The sequence below is a fragment of the Pipra filicauda genome, unplaced genomic scaffold (genome assembly GCF_003945595.2).
Source record: "Pipra filicauda isolate LSUMZ 115617 unplaced genomic scaffold, ASM394559v2 scaffold63_size3267554_pilon, whole genome shotgun sequence".
NCBI classification, from domain to species: domain Eukaryota; kingdom Metazoa; phylum Chordata; class Aves; order Passeriformes; family Pipridae; genus Pipra; species Pipra filicauda.
Window position 1 is genome coordinate 2,067,131 of NW_024104798.1, and position 22,431 is coordinate 2,089,561.

The 22,431-nt window shown below is 39.8% G+C and overlaps 1 protein-coding gene across 1 annotated transcript in view; it reads left to right on the forward strand.

Annotated features, from left to right (window-relative positions):
* The window catches only part of SUCLG2 (succinate-CoA ligase GDP-forming subunit beta), a 118,435-nt gene extending 98,972 nt beyond the window's left edge, over positions 1–19,463 (forward strand). The window contains exons 10-11 of the mRNA XM_027723033.2: positions 10,354–10,474; positions 17,500–19,463. Of these exons, the coding sequence (XP_027578834.1) occupies positions 10,354–10,474; positions 17,500–17,615 (237 nt within the window). The 3' untranslated portion in view covers positions 17,616–19,463. The remainder of the gene's footprint in view (positions 1–10,353; positions 10,475–17,499) is intronic.
* The last annotated feature ends 2,968 nt before the right edge of the window (positions 19,464–22,431 follow it).

Below are 22,431 nucleotides of genomic sequence, written 5' to 3' on the forward strand. Positions count from 1 at the left end.
CTTGAATGTATAGGAAAGAGCAAGGAATTCATTGTATTAAAATAAAAAGAGAAGTAATCAAAATCCCCCTTTCTGATCACTTGTCCAGTGCCACAGACCTGATTGATGCTGAGTGGTAACTGCTGAAAATACACAGTTTTGTAATCAGTGAAACTGATAAAGGAACATATGACTCAGACACTAACTATTTTATGATTTAATTTGGACAGGGGTTGCATAGATGAATTAAAGAAATTATGGATATACACTGTGTTTTAATGGAAGAGTGTAACTGCATTGAGTGAGATTTGGACCTGAGTTGATCTGATCTATTTTTCTCCGGTAACCAGAGGCAGGTTCCTAGAGAGAAACACAAGAAGAGGACAAGAGTGTGAGGACACTTTCCTGATAGATTCCCCCTGCTTCTTAGTGATCTTTGATGGACTTGTAAATACAAGTCTTTGGTGGCTTTCTTACCAGGAATTTGTTACTGTATATTCTCATCTCGTGTAAGCTTTTGACGTAAACAACATCCTGTGGTAGCTTTTCACACAATAACTACACTCTGTATTTAAAAGTAACAGTAAAGGGACCCCTTTTGTATTTTCACTATCTCTGGCATTACAAGAACTAAGGACTAAGAAATAAAATTACCCAGAGGCAGGTACAGAATGGTTCCACCTGGTTCCCTTTTTCCCTTGCCAGTTGCAGTCTTTGCTCTATATCCTCCTTCTGCTTTCTTTGCTGAGATGGAAAGTTGTGGTTTATTTAATCTTTCTGTATACAAGGCTTGTCCAGCATCTTTATCACTCTTCTAAGTACCTTTCTGAGTTTTACTATTTCTGCTTTGGTTTACTACATGTTAATAGTGAGCTGATTTTTATGTGGTAGTAATTTGGAACCTAATGAGCACAGCAATTTGCAGTTTTGATGACTGCAATGTTACTGTAAAAGAATGGGTTTTAATTATTTGGAGATTTCAGATGTGTATGTGCAGTTCAGTACCCATGACAATGCATTTTTAATCTTTAATTAAGCTTCTTGAAGTACAGAATTCCTTTTTACAAGTTTCCATTGTCTCAGTAAGAAAAGCAGCCTGACCTATATAGGAGCTTCTGGTGCATTTCATTTGCTTCTGCATGGGGAGTACATGTCAGAGATGCTTCTCGGGTGGCAAAAAGGAAGATCCCAAGTCTCTCTAGAGCACAAGAATAAGTGTTCATCTCTCTTCTCCCTTGTGAGGGGTACTTCCACTTAGTATTTGATACCCTAAATCAATATAGTATTTATATTTCAAAGGCTATTTCTAAAGAGGAAATAAAGATAGGTTCTGTTGAAATACTTGAACTAGTCACCAAATCAACACTTCTATTTAGTCAAGCCCTGTTGTGGATCTTAGTGACTGGATCTCTCACTAGTGTTGGTTTTGGTGATTTGCCAAATGTCCTTCACACACCACGACACAGCGACCAGGGTAACACTGTTTGAACAGTTCCTCTGGCAGCAGCCCATGCTGTGGATTGTGTGCTGCTCCAGCTCCGTTTCATCACACATCCATGCTCTCCAGGTACTCCCTCTTTTGAGGAAAATTGCATTTTTTTAGTTTAAACCATTTAAAATTGACCTTTTCCCCACACCTTAAGATGTGATGAAACTGTACACAGATGCACCCCAGGGCATAGCATGTTGTTGAGAAAACAGGAATGCATCTCTACCTCCTGCCTCACGTGCCTAAATAACGATCACATCACTACACTGTTCTTCAGAAAGCTGATTATTGTTTAGCAAAAATCTAATTGGAACTCCAGACACTAAGAGCATTAGAGAAAGTGTATGATGTGCCTTTGAGAAATTAATCTGAAGTACAGAGGCAAAATTCAGCAAATATTGGATCAATTTTTATAGACTTTGCTGTTGTGAAAGAACTACTTGCAGCCATGCTGCTGTATAAACTGTCTTGGATGAGTGGTTTTGGAGGGTGTCTGTGACTTATCATGCTAATATGGAACAGCAGCATGAATTCCCTCAGTACTTAGTGACCAGTGCTTACTGCTGGTGCCTGCAGGACAGGTGGTGTGCCTGCATCTGGATTTTGCTTGAATAATATCCCTCCAATCAGGCCTAAACATGCAACTACCCTTAGTTCTGGGTGCACAAAGAGGAGTTTAAAAGAAATCTGTATTACTGCACTCTCTTCTGACACACGTGAATTGATCACGTGTTTTTTTCAGTCTTGCAATACGTGTTCATGTAGGTAGTTGTCATCCCTATATTGTTCTGCAGTGTGATCTGCTCATCCAGGGGCTCAGTCTCCTTGAAGCTCAGATATTTAAGTAAAAGTCAGAGCAAATTTATGTGCTTATATGATCTGATAGAAGAGTTACCCTTCCCTATTTGCAAAATAAAATTGTTCTAGGACCTACCTGCTGCATTTTGTCCCCAAAACAATACTAAAAGCTGTTGTCCTGATTCTCAAATATACTTTAGAAGAGTGGTCTCAGTATTTTATTTCCCTCTTTCCCTCTTTTTCTTTAATCCTTATTTATGATAGATATGGAAAAGAATATATTAGGAAGTTGTTGTGCTGCATATCAGTGAAAGAACATGCCTGTGTGGTTGCAGACACCCCCTGCCTGCTCTGCCTGGATCATTAAGGAGGGGTTTGTGGTCTCTGGGCGGGACAGGACTGATCCCTGGCCAGGTGGGAGCACAGGCACAGGAAGCATCTTCATGACCACACCTCAAGTGTGATCCCATACCAAGGGCTGCATGGGAATGATGGATTGTTGTGATGGGTGTGTCTGTGCCAAGGCTCAGGCTGTGCAGTGTGTGTGGCCTGCAGATGAGGAAACACTCCCAAAACCATCTTGATCTGAGACTTCTCACTGGAATTCAATCGAAATAAAGGTTCCTGAGGCCACGGTGCTGCCTGCCGTGATATTTTGGAATTTGAAAGAGTCTGTGTGTCTGGAATTGGAATATTTCTGTTCCCAAAACATAGGCTCCTTGCAGCTGGTCAAAGGAAGGGCTCCAGGGACTGTTTCCAAATACAGCACTGTGCTGTGTAATCTGCCAGTCTTCATTTCATCTCATGCTATTAATTTAATGAGCTCTGATCCCTTAATTTTTATTCTTGTGTCAGTGCTACAGAGAATTAAGACAAAATCCCATGGTGGAGATGTTCCTGGTGGTCTGTTCTGGGAGGTGTCTTTAGTTTTGGAGGGTACCAGGGCTCTCCCTGCCCCAGAACCCTCCTGACCTGCATGGGCCACAACCTGGATCTGGTCAGCCAGCAGAGGATTGTTGCTGAATTGTTTTCAAACCAGCAAAAGCCAGTAAATGTGTATCCTGTTCTGGATCCTGAATTTGCTGTAAGCAGGAAGGACTGAATACTGTAAGCTGGCTGGTTTAGCACACCAGAAACTGGACCCACAGAAAAACTGTGGTATTTGGGACTCTTAGGATGGCACCAAAGGAGTTGTGTTTCAGAAAGGCTCCCTCCAGTGCCAGAACAGGTACTGCCATCTCACCTGCCATCCAAGGAAAGCGCTTCACTTCCAGTGGGATGTGGCAGGACCAGGGCATTCGCTCTTGGTGAGACTTGTGTTCCTCAGGAACATCTTGAATACAGGCCAAAAATTATCTTTGGATAAAATCCTTACTCGATTTTTCCTACCTGTCAGTTGGTCCCCCCAGACAGAAAAATCTAGATTTTATTTTGGAGATTTATCAGAGTTCCTTTCCTACCAGGGCATCAAGGTGCATTACCACTAAATTTAAAACCTTGACCTGTTTTAGAATAGTACAAGACATTCAAAATTACATTGTATCAGCATTTCTTCACCTGACTGCAAGCTTTCTTGCTTTGCTTTTTGTTGATTCAGCTTCCTTAAATTTATCACCTTCAGACTTTCAAAATTCCATCCAAAAGAGGCAGAGTAATATTTTGCATCATTTTTTATAAAGCAAAATCAGATAGTTTGGCTTTAAGTAGAAAAAATAACGCTGCTCTCCTCTCCAGAGGGGTTTTTACATCTCTGTTCCACATTGAATTGCACTGTCCTCTAGTGGGTATTTTAAGCAAATGTTTTTGTGTTTGTAAATCTTTCGTGCTGCTTAGATACAGTAAGTTTAATCTTTATTTTCAAATGAACCGTAAATGTCTGAGATAAAAAACTGGAGGATTAGAGTAATATTTCAAAACTGAATAAGAAAAAATTACATTTGACCTGTGGCCCAAGTTGTTATATAAAGATGTTTGTATCTGACTTATCAGTTGGAGCAGAAGGATAAAGAGTGACGATGAAAGTGTATGGGCTTCTGTTTTATTACATTTTATTACTTTTTATTGGGAATTGGAGATAGTCTGCTTCTTTCATATTGAAACAAATTTGGTAACTATGAATGAATGAATAATAAAGACCAATGGAATAATAGGAAGGATTAAATGCACCTTATTGGATTCAAAGTGGAGAACTGTGAAGCCCATTTTACCCAGTGGTTTGGTTTTTTTCTTAATATTACTACCTACCTCTTAAAATGCCCTTCTTTTTAACTGGGATTCCCTGAGATTTGAGGTGCAAATCATCTCTGAAGATCAGAATAGGAATATAAAAGTTTTAGGTGGCAGTGCTTGTCAGGTTTGTGTGTGTTTGCAGTAGTGGATGTCTGGATCCAGCTGCAGGTGACAGCACTTTCTTTCCATGAACTGGGAATACATCTGGATCCTCGGTGCTTGTGTCCCAGCTTGTGTCCTGTGAGCTTCCCCACAGTCTTTAACATGTTTGAGTGACTTGAAATATCATCCTTGCACGGTGTTAATTTTGTTGAATGAAGGTGGGAAGAAAAAAATGCCTGTCATTGTGCTGCTGACTTGCTTTTCTTACTTATTTTCTGGCACCTTAATGACTTCATTTGGTGAAAGAATGTGCTTTTGCAGACACAAAGGAAGACTCTGCTGACCAGAAGGGTTGGGAGACAAGATGCATGTTTTAACCTCAAAAAATGCTGTGAGCCTCCAGGCAGGAGCATGTTTGCCAGCTGTACCATGCAAACCCAAGCTTTCCACATAGATGTGCCCTGTGGCATCCTGGAGAAGAAAACTTGACAAAAACAGTCTGTTTCCTGCTGTCTGGGTGCACTTTTAGCTGATGAAAGAGTTAGGAGTGGTCAATAAATGAATTCACTTAGCTTGAAATGTGAAGATGGTTTTTTTTCAGATTTCAATCAAACAAACCATGAGCACATCCTTTGCACGTGTAACTTTTATTGTTGCTGCAGATGTAGTTTTACCGACAATTGCTGAATAAAATACACGGACTGAGCTTCAGAGTCACAATTTCCAGGAAGGCCAGAGATTACATTGGTGATTTTATAATAATATTTATAGTTCTCTGTGTGAGCATTCATGCATCTCTGTGTGCATATAAGGGAAAAGATGAGAAAGGGCGGTGGAGTTGAAAGAGTTTCTCAAAAAATGCACTAGGCAGAAACTTTGATTAAAGGGATCCGAATGTTGGAATAATCATGGTTTTGAGCTGTCTTTATGTCAGCCATTCCAAAATGTTTCTTTAAAGAACATATTTTAAAATTTCTATTAAACAAAAAAGGGGAATACTTATGTTCTAGTGTACTATTCAGCAGTATTCAGAAGAAATCTGTGCTGTACAGTCATTTGGGCTTTGATTTTTATTAGACAGTTCTCTAGTTGTATTTCTGGCCTCACATTTTTGTACATAAACTAATACTCAACCTTATCCTGAAAGGCAGTAGCTAAGTGGTTTCACTATTGCTGGCACATTCCCACCTTGCCTCAGGTCCTCACAGCATGTTGGGGGCTCTTCCTCTCTTCAGGGCCAGTATTGGTTTTGTCTGCAGGGTCAGTCGAATCCAGAGGTTTTTGGATCCACAGAGCTCAGATGCTGATATGGCAACAGGAGAGGGGTGTTTATGTGCAGGACAGGGAGGGGGAAAGCAGGACAGATTGTTTGGTGTCTGCCTGTACTTGGGTCATCTCCAAATGATTATGAAACCTCAGCCTAAGCTGAATTGCATTCCTGGTTGGATTTCTGTTCTTTGTGAGATTCAGAGCTTGACTCCGTGTGAATTACCCGTTTGGAACTGCAACACGTTGTTATCTTGCACCTGTTGTAGTTGTTTTGTGGTAACAGCAAAGGTGGAAGATCAAAGAGAAGCAACAACTTTGAAGTGTCAGGTTTTTGTCCTCTCTCTTTTTGTGTACAGAACTTGTGCTGTAAGTGCAGGCTCAGGTCAGCAGGCTGGAATGCAGCGGCTGCAGACAGCCAGACGTCCCCAGTATAGATTTATAAATGGGCTTTGGGAAAGGTGGAATGTTTTATAGGTCCTGCCTTCATTAAACCTTAACTGTATGATGATCAGAACTCGGTGTGCATTTTGTTAGGGCTAGGAACATTTTGGAGAAAAAAAGTAATAGGAGGATATAGTAAATGCACACACACTTTATCTGGTTTTTTAGAGAGCAACCAGGTGTGTTAAAGCTACTTCTGCTGTACCTAAAATGCCCTTAGTTGTGAGGAATCTGGCAGCCTGGTGGATCATGTCAGTGATCCAATACAATTCTAACAGTAATCTCCTAACACCATTACTTTGCTTAGTATACAATTACACTTATTTGGGTTGGGGGGAGTGGTGTTGGTGCCAAACATTCAAAACAGATTTGTGGGCTTTGACAAAGCTGACTTTACAAAAAAATCACTGTAAATTAAAACTATTCATTTTATTAATAAAGCAACATAGATTTCATATAGATACAGCTGTACATAAATATATCTAGTTTCTTATATAAAGAGAAAAATTACTCTGTGTGTCTGCATATATGTTCTTATAGCATTTTGGAGTGGGATTAATGGATATTCCAGTATTGCAAAGATTTGATAGGATATCAAACATGAAGACAGTGATGGTGCAGCACTCAGTTTCTGTCCCTTTGGCTTCCCAGCATTGGTGCTGAGGCCGGGCAGACTGTGGGTTTTTACCACCATTGATGGTGATATCTTCATGCTATTGGGGGTTCCCTTGTTTCTCCAGAGGAATCCATGATCAGTTGCAAGTACATCTGATGGTGATTTCACATCTATCAGTTGTTTTGGTGGATAAAAAAAGCTTAACCCGTGGACATGATGCTATCTTTAGTTAATAATTTAACACTTAATAATGTTGCTGAAGTAGAAAAAAAATTATAAGGCATGCTAGTGGGTAAAAATGGTTATTAGAGTAATGATCTATTTAGTAACCTGTTCTGTCAGTAGGCAGTTTGCCCTCTCCTTGATATGTCTGATAGTTCACATGCATTAGACACTCAGCATGTGGATATATAATGGTTCTGATCTGGAATGAGAGGTTTACTTTTCTCATAGACTCAAGTAATACAGAGATTGTACATTCTCTGTGCACACAAAACGCTGTAAACCTCTTCATCCATCTGCTGGGTCTGAATGTTAAAGTTCTTTGAGCTGGAAATGCAGGATCTGGTCAGGCTACAGAAGCAAATATAAACAATGTTCATAGATTTCAGCAGAGTTAAAGTGAATCTCAGCATGATTTGAACTGATCTTTTGGCTTATTTGGAAAATTACAATAAAACCCAAGATCAAATTCTCTACTTGATTCAGTTTCCTATTGATGGAATCCTTTTAGACTCTTCTCTAATTTAACAGTGTATTTTTATTAAAGCCAAGCATACCAACATCAATTATCCAAGCTGCATCTAATTTCCTTCAACTTTTTTTTTCCTTTTACTGCCAATGGATTAGAAGGCCTGATTAAAATTCCGCTTGAGAGCTGAAAAGCAGATCCTTAAATGAGAATGTCTGAGTTAGAAATTAAAATATCTGTACTGGACATAATATCCTCCTCCTTATCTCTAATAATGTAAACACACTTGGTTAAGTTGATCTGTCACATGTCTGGTGCAATGTCCCTGAATTAGGAGGATGTATTAGAAGGGATGGAATGGTGTGTGTGGCTTGTCCCACTGTTAGAATCTATCACTAGTGTGTTTTAGCACCAAATTGCTTTGCACAGAGATATCTCTGCCACAGGGGTTAATGTGATAAGAATTTGAAAGGCTCTTTTTTTTTTTTTAATGTTGTTTTACTTCCTAACAGCAGGAAAAGTTTTGTATGCACAAGCAATAGGAGCAAGGCAGAGGAAAGGCCTTCTAAGCTTTTACTCTTGGTAACTTCTGCAGAGTTAAGGATTTTGTAACACAAAGGTGAAATAAATAATTGCAGTGGCATCACCAACTTAATATCCAGTAAAACCTAAACTGGTAAATGCATGTATTTAACGTGACATGAAAGTGTCAAATCCATAAGAAAGAGTTATAAAATAAATTAAATTGTATGTTCTGGTTTGACTGGGTTATAAATTTCCTTCTGATGCCCAGTGTGCCTTGCCTGGGATGAGGAAGCCATGCCATGAGCCGTATCCAGGCTGTTACTGTGCAGGCTCCATGCACTGAAAAGGTTGGTGTCATGTACTGGATCATTGTACCTAATCTCAGAGGGAGAAATTTGGGTATCAGGGTTTTTATGGGAGTTTATTATTGCTCTACTTATATAGCACTAGAGTTTTTTCATGCTCTGAAGGTCTTAACTGGATAAATAACTCCACTGCAAATAGTAAGAGGAGACAAGAAGCAGGGGGAGGCAGTGTCCTGACACATCAGCACTACATCAAAGAGGTAGCGTCTAATAAATTTGAGAGGAGAAAATGGGGCTATGTCCCACATGCTCAGATGGAAGCTGTTTTGACCACTTTTGGGTGGCATCATGAAAAATCTTAGAGTTGAAAGGAGCAGCAGGTGATGAGCGAGATGTCAATGACATGGTCCCATTGCCAGCTTCATTTTATGACTGTGGTGTGAGCACTGGAGTTCAATTTTTGAGCAACCTGGTCTAGTGGAAGATGTCCCTGCCCACGGCAGGGGGTTGGAACAAGATCATTTTTAAGGTCCCTTCCCACTCAAACCGTTCCATGTTTCTGTGATTCAGTGGTGTGATGCAAACACTGCATTTACACCAGTAAATGAGGTTCTTGCAGTCTAGAGAACTGCTTAAGGACTGAGATAATTTCTTGTGGGAAGTAAAGCATTTGTTGAGATGTCTTGTTTCCCTTTGGTACTGTGGATGCCAGTGTTACTGCCAGTGGTGAGCCTTCAGTCTGTGCGTGTGACTGCACGTCACAGGAGTTAATTGTCACGTTTTGTCTGCAGAGAAATATTAAAGCTGATTGTGCAGAGCTCTAAACGTGTGTGACCGCAGGGGATTTCCTTGGTGCTGGAATGAGTCTGGCTACCTGGAGGTGGGCACAGTGAATCCGTTCATCCGGTGCAGTGAGTTGAGCATAATTGTGGTTGACATCGTGCCCAAGTGAAATCCAGTGATATTTCATTCCTTCAGACCTAATCCCTTCTTTATCTTGTCGGTTTTTTGAGTCAACATGATTCTGGCAAAGCTTGCTTGTGACACCCAGTGAAGCTTGTTGTAGAGCACCCCAAGAGCTGTGGATTAGCTCCATTGTGGAATAAGAAACAGCACAACCACAACCTTATGGTGACCTCCTCAGCATAATAAGGCATGGTTGGAAGTCTGGTATATGTGCTTGGGTTATTATTATACTAACTTAGCAAGTGGAAAGAAATTATATTAATATCTTGTATGTATTAATGTCTTGTATGTTGTGCAGGGTAATTTAATTGTGAATTAGGTGCAGAAATTGCAGTTTCCAGAAACTGATGAATAGCAGTTTTTTGAGGTTATCAGTTAACCTGTTGTAATGAATGCTCTTCATTACATGCCTCTCCTTGTTAATTAGAAGGGATTTTTACTCCTCTTTATCAAGTCAGGGCAAGTATATTACCTTTTCCTCTGTACTGCTTTTGATAAAGTGAAGATCCAGATTGTTTTGTGAAGTGTCCACATGAATATTTCATTGCATGTGCATCACCCATTCATACACTGTTTTCTGAGCTCCAACCTCTGATGATTATTCAATACATTTAAAAAAAATCAAAATATTGTTTAAGCTCTTTTTATTTATACTTACTGGTAGAAATTCACCTTTTTATGTACAATACTGTGTATATGACATTAATTACCACGCCAGTTTAGACCAAGACAATTAATCACTGCTGTACACTACAGCAACAATAGACTCAGCGTTCTCTGAGTGCAGAGGTGAAACTTGTACCTTCCATAAATGAGAACCCGCTTGACTGAGGGTAATTTGTTCCCTGATTTGGATCTTTTGCCTGTGTTTATTTATAAAACAAAGCCAAAACAACACATAAACAACCCCTTATTTATTTCCTGCTTGGTTTCTCTCCTCCAGGTTGAAGCAATCCTTGTAAACATATTTGGTGGGATCGTGAACTGTGCCATCATAGCCAATGGTATCACCAAAGCCTGTCGAGAGCTTGGGCTGAAAGTACCTCTGGTGGTCAGACTGGAAGGTGAGTGCTGATGGTTTCAGACCCAAATCATCCCTCAGGTGCCCAGTAACCCACTTGGGCTTTCTTCTGTCTCAAGGCTCTAAACAGATTGCTCCCACACAGTAAGAAAATGTCCAGTTCTCCAGCCATAGCATGACCTGAAGTCAATAAACTCGTATTTCTGTAGTTGTGGTCCCTGGTGGTACTTGAAGCAGTGAAATTTTGCAGTGGAAGCATTATGGGTTTGCCTGTGAGATTTGCAATGCAAATAGGAATTATTTTGCTGCAAGTTTCTGTTTACTGAAAGGTATTTCTCTTTCAAATGATTTTTTTTTTGCTGAATGCAATTCCATTATTGCTAAACCTGCAGCAAAGTATAGTTTTCTAAAGTTTACTCCAATCCCGTAATTAAAAGAAAGATGTTCGAAACAGTATTTGTGAGAGAGAAATTACTGTAACATATTCCTCTGCCCAAATACCCAATCCAGCTAAAATCTATTTAAAACCAGAAGATTTGGTAATGGTAAAGAATATTTTTTTTTTAGTACATCCAACATCGTTACACAAGAAACAAGAAAAGCAACAGAGGGGTGAGGACGAGCACTCTTTGGCAGTTTCAGGCTTTGCTATAATGGCAGTGGGTGTGGAGTTCTGCCTCTAATTTCTGAGAAGTGCCCTGAAGGAGGGAGGGAGGGAGATTCTTCTGCCCTTGTGTGAAAAGTGCTTTGATTGCAATCAGGACACAACTCTGGTAAGCTTAAAACATTTCCTTTTGGCTAAGTGGTTTTGGAAAACAGAAGAGTTTCTGGGAGTTTTTTAAGGCCTCTTCCTCAAAACCATCAATATTCACGTTTGGGTGTGTGTAAAGAGCATAAAATGTCCTGTCACTCAGCATTGGTGATGAAAGGAGGAAATGCATCCCTTTATGGACCTGAGATACAAAACTGTAGTGGTTTTCTACACTATGATAGAAGGGTGAGGAAAATATGTTCTGAATACACCAGACTTTTTCCTTTTCAAACTATAACACCACCAGGACTCCTGAATGTGTAGATTAGCCACAAAGCCCTTTGGTTAGGGGGATACTTATTTTGTCTTTCATGAGAAAGGGGGTTTTCCCATCCCTCATTCTCATGCTACACTACATGTGGTGGCATGACTTTTGCTGTGGTAAGTGCAGGGAAATTTAAGTACTCTAAAATGGATTTTAGAAACATTGTGAAAATTTTCTTTAGATGATGCAGCACCAGTCAACATGTTAAGAGACTAAGTAAATAGTTTAATATGGATGAAGGAGAGACTGATGGATGTTGGTTAGAAGCAGGAAAGTTTAATAATACAAAATCTCATTGTTTATCAGCTCTAGGCGATGTTATTTAGCTTTTTGTCATAGCAAGAAAACTTTTCCTGTCTGTCATAGCTGGGAAAAAGTTTATCTGTCAGATCTGCAAGACTGCTTATCTATTGTAGCTACTGTTTTTTAAGTGAAGATATTGAAAAAGCCGTTAGTTTTCCTTATGAACAAGATGTTTCTACTGCAATATTTGAAACTCCTGTAAGAAAAACAAGAAAATCAACTTGCTCATTTTAAACTGCAGTCCGCTGGGTCTGCCACTGGGTTTGCTTGACCTTTCTCCAGTAATTTTGATACTTCCATGATTGTATACAAAAAAGAGTGACTTTTTTTTTTTTTAACATGACTTCTGAGAGATTACAAGAGGCAAAACTGGGCTGAATGAGGAGTCCCAGTGCTACTGCACTGCAGAGTTTGTGTGGAAGAGAAGGTGTGGAGCAGGAATGCTTCTGCCTGGAGGTTGCAGAGGTGCCTGTTCCTCTCGTGCCCCTGATGTTTGACTCGTTTGCTGCTTCATGCACAGAGATCAAAGCTGAGTTGTTGGAATGCTGAACACAGACTTTGATGCAAATATCTTTTGGTGACCATCTTCCCGAGGCTGCTCACTCTGTACTGATTTACTACTTCACTCTTGGTAATAATGCTTCTCCTGGACTGGTTGCTGACTCTGGAGATGGTAATACCATGGGGTTTTTTTAGGAGACTCAGTGCCATAATAATACAGCAAAGCTCCAACTTTTGCATAATCTTTGTTGCAGAAGGTTTTAATTCCTTCTTTCATCTCTAGTTCATACTAAACAAAGAGCTGTGTTGTTTACAACCTTCAGATGTTGTACTTAGAAACTGCTAGATAGCAACTCCTGCTTTCTCTGCCTCCTTAATCACCCAATCAGGCAATTTATCTATCTATCTATTTATCTATCTTTCTTTCTATCTATCTATCTATCTGTTTGGTCCTTTTAATCTTTTCTCAGAAATCAGTCCCTCTGGATCCTTAATCGTCACTGTTGTTCTTCTTTGAACTCACACCGGGTTATTTAAACATATAAGGACTTTGAATTAATAATGAGTACTGTGGAAGTAATAAAACTACCCCAGACTTTTTAAAACATCACTGATAACATTTTACAGTTCAAAAGGAGAAAAAAGGGGCAAGCAGTCTTTTGGATTTCCATTTTGAACATTTTTCCAACAGAAGGTTTGTGATTATTTCCATAAATCTAGCAGATTTGTGACCTGCACTTTAAAGGCTCTTTGCCTGCGTGCACTGTACTACAAGTGTCTTGATGACTAGAGTTTTAATCAGTCAAATCTGTCTTGATTTAGTAGGATTCTGTGGACAAATCTTTGTTCTCAGTTGTATAATAATTACAAGCCGTTTTACCAGTGGATAAAGAAAGGATTACTCTCCTCTTTGAACATGGTAACTTTATAATTACATATGTTTGCTTCCCTTATCAGTAAAGAACTCACCAGCTGAGACACAGGATTATTGTTTAAAAAGCTCGTGGACAAATGGAGAAACCACATATTTCAGTTTTTATCTTTTTTCGGATCGAAAACTAACTGCTGCTGGGTTTATGCAGGATTTTTTTCCCTTTAAAATGTAATGTACTTCAGTTAAGTTTTGTGAAAACTGGCTGGGAGTGCTGAGCAGAAGCCAAAACTTGTTTCTTGTTTATGTAGCTCAGAGCTAGATGAAAAGAGGGGAGAATAAAAAAGAATTGTGAATTAGATATCTTCTTCCTATGCTGGAAATTATACGTTCTTTCTCTTTCAAGAAGTGAATTTTGTGCTTCTTTGGTTCACAGGACAAGAAGAATTGGGAGGAATTAGAACTACTTAATATGTTGAAACTCTGCTAGGAGCAAGTTGGCTTTTATTCAAACATCTGACTCAAAAATTTCTTTTTATATATTCCATTTTTGTGATTAGTGACCTTCTGTGGTTTTTTAGAATCTAAATATTTATTTAAAATATTCAGAAATCTTTTACACACAAATTAGGTTTTGCTACAGCTTGTGTATCTCACTCACAAGTATGGTTTAGTTTGTATGTCTGATTTTTTGATTGTTAGTATCCCAAGTTGCCTTTCAAGAGAGAAGGATGGGGTGTTGCAGAGTCACACTTCTGCAGGGGGGGATTTGGCTCTCAGTACACTCAGCACTGCAGCAGATCAAAGCTGGAACCTTGCTATTGGTAGTGTAACATGGGCACAACGTGTTCATGTCTAATATTTTTTGACATTCTGCATATTGTGAATTTTTTGCTATAGCAGGATGTTCTGGGTAGATCAGATTATTTTACATGTTAGTCTCCTTTAGTATATTCCAAATGCATATTACTTATGCCCTTATATCTTATTTATCTGAAAAGCCAGAAATGGCATTGCAGACTCCTGCATCCTCTGCAGCCATCAGCATTAAACAGTGGCAATTTAGCCTGTTCCTAATGGTTTTATGGCAGTGCAAGTGAATAAAGGAACATTATCCAAATCCTGCATACGAAGTATGATTGGGGGTGTTTTATTTGTTTGATTTTCATTCAGCCTCTGCAGTTCTTACAATGTGTGTTGGTATAATCTTACCATTTATAGAAACATGCTTAGACAGAATATTTATGACTAGGATTTGCTGGTAATGAGTTGAATATATTTGCTACAGATAGCAGAGGTTTGAAGGCAATGGAAGTGTAAATGTGAGAGATTGCATGTACACAGACTGAGAGGTTGTTTCAGAACCCAGGTTTCAGCAGGAGGGTGTTTAGATTACAAAGCCTGAAGGTAAATGCTGTTAAAATTCATCTTTCCTGGTTTTCCATGGAGTGTCATTGACAGTAATATGTGTCAGAAGGCAAAAAACTTCTTTTCCTTGTTAGAAAACCATTCCCTTAATAGAGTCCAGTTTGAAAAAAAAAAACTACAAAAAAGCAAACCAAAGCAAAGAAACAAAAAAACCAACAACAACAAAAGCCCCTCAGCCTTCAGTCCTCTGAATTTTCTGTTCTCAGTTGGCTGCAGCACAGGTGAAGGGCAGGTTATTCTGGTAGTCTGGGTATGGGATTCTGTTTACAGTTCTCTGACACCATCCAGTGGCAGGAGGTTAATGTTGGAATAGTGGGATTCTTTATTTGTTTATTTTACCGACTATTGCAACAAGACTCTTTGTAGATTCCTAAACGTTTCCAGTGTTTTCTGAATGTTTAATTTTCAATCTCTTACCTCTGCTTTCAGCTGGCTCTTGTTATAATTTCCATATTCTCCACATAGCTAAAATACTTAATCACAATGAGATAAAAAGCCATCACTTAAAAGAAAATTACAGCAAAGGAAAATGCTTGCTGAACAATGTGTTTAGTTGTATGGCTTGCCTATAAAAGTATTTTATTTAATAAATACAAAATGTACTCTTACTCTTTTGACTGCAGTAAGATTTATTTTTTTTTAGCTTTCATCTTTTCATTTCCCTGCATAAACTCCCCCTCCCTTCTTAGGGGCCTGTGTTTTGTATTGATTTTGTAATGCATGTTAGACAAGTGGTGTGGAGAGCAATCAATGCAGTGCAGAACAGATCCAATGTATTGGACCCGTTAGTAAATTAATATTGGCCACTTAGTGAAGAGCAAAAGTTAGTTTTAAGTACATGGCTATCACAAACAGCACAATAATTTTTCTCTGTGGGAAAATTTCCAGGAAAATTTACCTCTTTCCATTTTTTTCCTCCTCACAACTCTTTGTCTTGTAGAATCCTGTTTGAAAGAGCGGTACAATCTCAACTGCTTTAAATGTTTATCACACTTGTATCTCAATAATAGACAAACCTTCAAGGCTTGATGGGAATCACTGTACAGATGTGAGGGACTTAACAGAGAAGAGGACCTTGGCAATGCCTCCTGCCTCCCCTGTGCAGTGCTGTGCTGACAGGCAGCAGCCTCCACGTTATCTCCTACAGGATGGTTGAACAAAAATCTAATCTTATGCTCTTTTTTGCCTGTGATATTATTTTTTTCTATAGGAAAAGTTCTGTACAGTTCTGGATGTTACCAAGCAACCAAATCCCCCTTCTGTCAGAGATTTCAGATGTCTTTGACCTTCCTACACAAGTCCTACAGTGCGTCCTCTGCATATCGATGGGAAGCACGACCTGTTCTGCCAGTGCCTTTTACACAGGGAGCAGATGGGGTCCCACATTCCTCTTCCCAACACCTGCCTCTCCCATCACAAAGTGCTGGGCCTGCTGTGACAGGGATGTCTTTGCTCCCTTTCAGTGCCAGGAGTGGGAATCCTGACTTGAGCACGCTGATGAAACAGGCTTTTGAAATTCTCCACTTCTGTTGTACCATTTCAGACGTTTTATGAAGTCTGCCAAGAAAAAAAAAATCATCCTTTAAAATGAGCATTCTGGAAGCTGCAGAGTAAAGAGTCTGCTTCTTGCTTGGTTAATAATTAAGGATATAATTAGTGTATAGCTCCAAATATAATTAAAATTCATTTTGCTAGGTCTAGGAATTACAAAGTAATTAAGCATTTTGACATGGCAAATGAACAAGGAACATGACATAGAGGAGGGGGATAGGAATGATTTTAAAGAGGATCAGCTCAGGACCTTGTGCTTCTGGCCAGTGTGTGATCCCAAAGTGTGGATTCTGCTTCCTCAGTAAGATATCTGACTCCAGGTTCTTCTGTGGACAGCATAGCAGTGATCAAAAGTGCCACCCAGCTTTGCTAGAGAAAGCTCTGGGGATGTCAGATTTTCTGGTTTTCCTTGGTTTTCCAAAAACAGTGAGCTAAAATAAATGGGAAGGTGAGGTGATCTGCTTGTCTTTTATACGAGTGTGAGCAGTGGGGAAAATGAACTTTTCTGAAATATCTTTTTCAGTTTGGGGGCTTTTCTCCTTTCCCGTGCGTGTGTTCTACTGACTAAAGTTGAGCTTTTTACTTACAAAATGGAGCCCTTGTCTTTTATATCTGTACAGTCTCCTTTGAGGTGGGGCAGATGTTGTGCTCAGGGACATGGTTTAGTGATGGACTTGGCAGTGCTGGGTTTACAGTTGGACTCAATGATCTTAAGGGTCTTTTCCAGCCTAAATGATTCTGTGATTGTAGTAATTTAGCGCAGAGGAGAGGAGGGAATGGTGTCATGCTGAATACTTCAGGGTTCTCTGTGTTCCCCCTTTTTAGCAGAAATCCAAAAACATATTCAAGAGCAGCTCAAAACCAGTTGTATTTTCAGGATTACCCACATATTTGCCTTTCCTTAGCCCATTTTGCAGCTTTCAGTTACCATGGGCGAATTTTAGTTATTGTTGACTTTCTGCTGATGATTAGCTGTAGCTGATTGTGGCTAATAAATGTGTTAGATCTGAGTGTCCTAGAGGCCTGATCCATGGTCCATTATCCACTGCTCTTGCTGGATGTCCCTGCTGACTCTGGTGGATGCTGGATTGACCCTTTAATCTTCACAAAGCCCCTGTGGTGCATACAAGTGCTATTATCAGATTGCATTGTCTGTCACAATTGTAATTGAAATTACAATTCTTCCTTCTCAACTCAGTCTAAACCACTGATTGAATCTGTTGTTAAACTGAAATGATGTGTAGTTTGAAGCATTAACTGCTTTTATAGAGATGTGCTAGAAGACTTTAATTTATTCATTAATATTAATTACTAATTATAGTCAGTATTCTTTTATAGGAACAAATGTCCAAGAAGCCCAACGCATTCTGAGTGAAAGTGGACTCCCCATCACGTCTGCCAAGGACCTTGAGGATGCAGCAAAGAAGGCAGTGGCTAGTGTGGCCAAAAAATAACACCCTGAAGATTATTCTCATGGAAAGACATCATTCCTGTTGTTATTTCAGAGGATTAGTGGAGTTTTCCTAAGCAGTTGTCAGGTTTGGTGGACCTAATTTGTGATACGTGGCCAACTCAGGCCTTAGGCTTGCAAGTTAGGCTTCAGAACTTTTGCAGCTACAATCTTGAGAAGTTTTTATGTCTTTATCTAATTTTGGTAATTTTGTTACAATTGTAATAAGTAATACTTGATAAATTTCTTTTTTGGCTCTCCTTCTGAAATTGTTACTGATAAACTCATGATAAGGTACAATAATTAATAATTGACTTGTATCAACAGGATTATTCTTTAATCAAACCCATGTAGGTCACCTATTTCACAATATTTTAATTAATCTTTTTATATTGTAAAGCGTCGGCAAACTTAACGGGTTTATATTTTTATGGACTTTTAGAATAATGTAAAAAATTGTGCTTACAATACCTATTTTTATTAAAATGAATGATGTTTATTTTCTTTTTTTTTTTAGCAACCACTGATTTTGCCTTAAGACAATTTCCTTTTGTTGATGCCAAAGTATACCTCACAATAGGAAACGGGATTAAACAGTTGGTAGTGAAAAGACCTTCCACTCTTTTACTGTGCCTGTAAGCCTGTGAAATGTGATTCATTTATTTTCTAGTTTTTGGTAATGAGGTGCAGTATTTCTAGGTGTAGCAGGGCCATACAGGGAGCTCCAGGAGGATGAGTCTGCCAGCAGGAAAATGGCTGCTAACTTTTTGAGATAACCTCTTTCATAAGTATGTCACTGCTGTGAGGTTTTAAAATAAGATGAGAAACTGAAGCAGTTTTCTGCCCAGGAGCATGGAGTATTCTTCAATTGATTTAACTTCCAAAAACCATTTCTGATTTATTTGGAATAAAACACAAATGAACCTTTCCATTTTTAAGGTATTTGATTTCTCAGGCACCAGTAAAAATATGTACAAGGAAAAAAAAAAAATCTGAGTTTCAGTACTCAGATATTGACCAACATTTATTTTGATTGTATCTTCTTTTGTAACAGTCAGAATTCAAGCTGTTAATTACACAAATCATTCATTCAGGGAACAGAAGGCGATAGCAAACAGCTCGTGTAACTAAAGAACTCGGTACAAATCTGACTCAGCCCGGGACTTATGTGCTGAAAATCATCGATAAATTTGAACAGTGAACAAATGAAGGGATATTATGATCTGGTCTTGTAAATGGGCAGAGAGGTAAAAATTTGTGTAATAAATTCTTAATTGTGATTTTTTTTTTGAGTGGCTCTAATCAATACCGTGTTCCACTTAGAAAAATGTAAATAAATTTCTCATGACATTTCCACTAGAACTGTTACATTCAAAATAAATTATCTGCTCCAATCTTTGGCTCTTGACACAAAGAGTGTAGATAGGTTGCTATCATCAATTCCTGCAGGTTTTTTGTTCTCCATTCCTTTCTCTACATATTGCTTAAGGAAAAAACGTGTGACCATTAGAACAGCAATAAATATGCCACGAGGTGTGTGGTTATTGACGGAATGAAGGAGAAGGGTGTCGTTAGCAGCTCCCTGGAGGGTGCATAAAAGCACAGACCTCTCTGAAGGAAGAGATGTTTACCTCACCACAATATATAAAACAGTCTCACTCTATTTTGTATATTTTAATACTGGAAACAGAAACATTCTGTGGAAGAACTGTTTGTGCAGTGTTGTCTCACGCTGTGTCTCTTAATTGTGGTCTCAAAACTATTCATTATGTGTGTACACAATTACTATTCTGCAAAGATTAATGCTATGTACACAGTTTCATCAAATAAATGTAAAAAGTAACATGTTTAATGACTTTGTCCTTTCTATAAAATAGAAAACTGCTTAATTTGTCTGTTGCATTCCGTGTTCCTCCATTCAGCATTTTGTGACAGGTGGGCGAAATCAAATGCATGGGAATTTAGTTTCAATCAGGTAATATTGCTATGCTCTTATATACCTTTTGTCTAAAAAAGTAGATCTCTTTATCTCTATATATTTTTTCTTATACGTAGGCTAATGACAATGCATGCAAGTTTTATTCCTCTTAAGCCATATACACAATAGAGCAGTATAATTTTTATTTTTTAGATATAATATCAAAAATTCTCTGATTTTTCTGGTTTGGTATCTTTGCAGGTTTGTCATTTCACTTGTGCCAGGCACTGTGGAGTGGCTGCAACCAGAGGCTCTGGCTGTGCCCAGCCAGCTCATTGTGGTGTTGTGGACTGGTTGGTTTTATTTGTACGGGTCATTTCTCTGCATGTGGAAATGTGTAAAGTTACTTTTGGTCTCCCTGGGAAAGGCATTTTGGTTACACTTCCTGTGATTTTTGGCTGTTACAAATTGCACTTGAACGTGGTGCCTGGAAGGGACTGTGACTTTGCGTTTGCTCAGGCACACAGAGACACAAGTTGTCAAGAGTGTGGTTTGCTTCCCCAGCAGCTTTGTGTCTACCTGTCTGATGCCCCCCACCTCCACAGGGACCCCAGCTCTGCTCCCCCAGCCTTGTACAGCTCAACCCCAAAGCAGAGAAATGCCCCCCTGCACAAACCAAACAGCAGCATAAGCAGTGGGTAAGTTCCAGTTTAATCCCCTCTGTGAAAGTTTTAAGTGGGATTTAATTAGCTTTAAATCTGGAAATTTCAACCTGCGTTAATAAAACCGTGTAGGACGGGGCACTTGGAAGGCAAAACAGGAGGAAACTGTTAATGCTGACACTGTGTTAGGTCTTTAACAAGATACCTTTATATTCTCTCACAGAAAGTGTAACAGCTGGGAGTTCGGGAGTAATGTCCTTAACGAGCGCTGACTATCCCATTTGTCAGGCCTGTGCTTCCCTGCATCCGGAAAAGCAGCTGGTGTCGTGCAGAATTGCTGTGATTGGAGCAGCATGTCAGTGCAAATCAGTCACCAGCTGAGATCCCAAGCAGGGCTGTCTGCTCGCCCTGCCCTCCAAGGTGAGCGGTGCCTGGTGGCCTTGGGGCTTTTCAGACCTGGGCACCTACAATAATATCCTCTGGTTATTGTGTGTCAGGTTGGCCTGGATGGTTCCCTTGTGCTGAGAGCTGAGCATAGGACTTAAGAGTGGCCTGAAACACTGGGCTGGAAGAGCCAGGAAGTCTGTGTGCACAGGACCAGGCACCGGCCAAGCCATGTCCTCTGATAAAAGCTGTCAACAGAAATCCCAAAACCTCCTGGGCTTAGTGCTTTATTCCATGCCATGTAGAATGCAAGCATTCAGTGCTGCTGTAAGCCTCAACTGATTGTGAGATTTCATTCCTTGTTTTTGCTGCCTCTCAGGAAATTGGAGTCTCTTTTGAAGTCAAGGTCAGCTCTAGCAAGGGACAAGTGGGAGAAAGCAGGTCATCGCACGTTTCGATTTCTCATCTCAAATTCTTTCCCATTCTTCTACTAAACTTACTGGATTTTTTTCTCACTTTTCCACTCACAGAGCTCTCTCCCTGTTCTTCCTCTCTATTTGTGGCGTCATCCTCAAAACTGGCTGAGCCCACACTGCTGGGTTTTACCTGGTTTGTGTGGTTGGGCTGGGTGGCCTGGATCTGCTTATGTTGTGTGAACATCCAGCTGCCTGCCTGGGAGCTGGGTGTGCTCTGGTCAGCCCATCTGGCAGTGCCAGGCTAACACCCTGCTAGCAGCAGGCACCAGTGACAGGGTGTGCACCAGCCTGGAAGCCATCCTGGAATCCTCTCAGTGCCTATTCCTGGCCTGTCCAGCGCTGACTGCAGAGGCAAAGACCTCAACCTCCTGTGTTCTCCTCCTGCTTCTGTACAACAGGAATAAAAGCAGGAGCAGAAATGGGCTGTGGAGCGTTTCACTTGCCCATTCAGGAGTGCTGGGCTCTGAAACAGGACTGTGTTTCAGAGAGGTTGTAGACAGACATGTTCAGAAGAGATGAGAGGAGTGAAAAGTGTAGGAAAGCTTGGTAGGCATGTAAAGAGCTGCTCCAAAGGGAGAAGAAATACTCTTCTTCCAGGAGAAATAGTCTCCCCAAGTCCAGTGTGGACAGGACAAGCAATGAGGAGCTTTGACTGTGGTAAGGGACATTGAGGTCAGCCCTGTAGCCATGAGGTGAGCCAAGGAACAGGCTGTGAAATCATCAATGGGTGCTTTTTAGAGTTAGATGAGCATCTGTCAGGGATGGCTTAAAAAGAGTTGATTTTTGCCTCAAGGCAGGGGGATGGATGAGGTGACCTTCTAGCCTGATCTGATAGGATTTAATGCTTGTTAGGAAGGCTTTGTTTTCTTATTTCCTTCCTAACTTTTCGGTACAGGGAGGAAAAAAAAGGACAGAACCAGTGGATTCTTAAAAGAAACTGTTTTTAATTTAGTCACCAAGAATGATCTGCAGCTGCCAGGGAAATGAAAAGCAGATTATGCAAACTCAAGACTTTCCTTAACAATGGATGTGGTGTTACTGCAATGCATAAAAGGCTGAGCAGAGAATTAGGGGTATCTATCAGCTTTAATATGTTTAATTTAAAAAGGAACAGGTTGCACCAACACTTTTTTTTTCTACTTAATGAGGCCCATTCATAAGTAGAATAACAGGATTTGCCTGTCACCCAGAGGAAATCATGACATGTGTATCTGTACTTTGGTGCAAAACTTGTGTTGATCGCAGTGATTTAAAACTTTTCCCATCCCAGCTGCAGTCAGTTTGATGTCAGGATCCTTTCATCTGGAGACAGATGCATCCTTGGTAGAATCCTCAACACGTCTGTGCCTTTGTTCAGTCTCACAAAGTACCAGCTAAAGA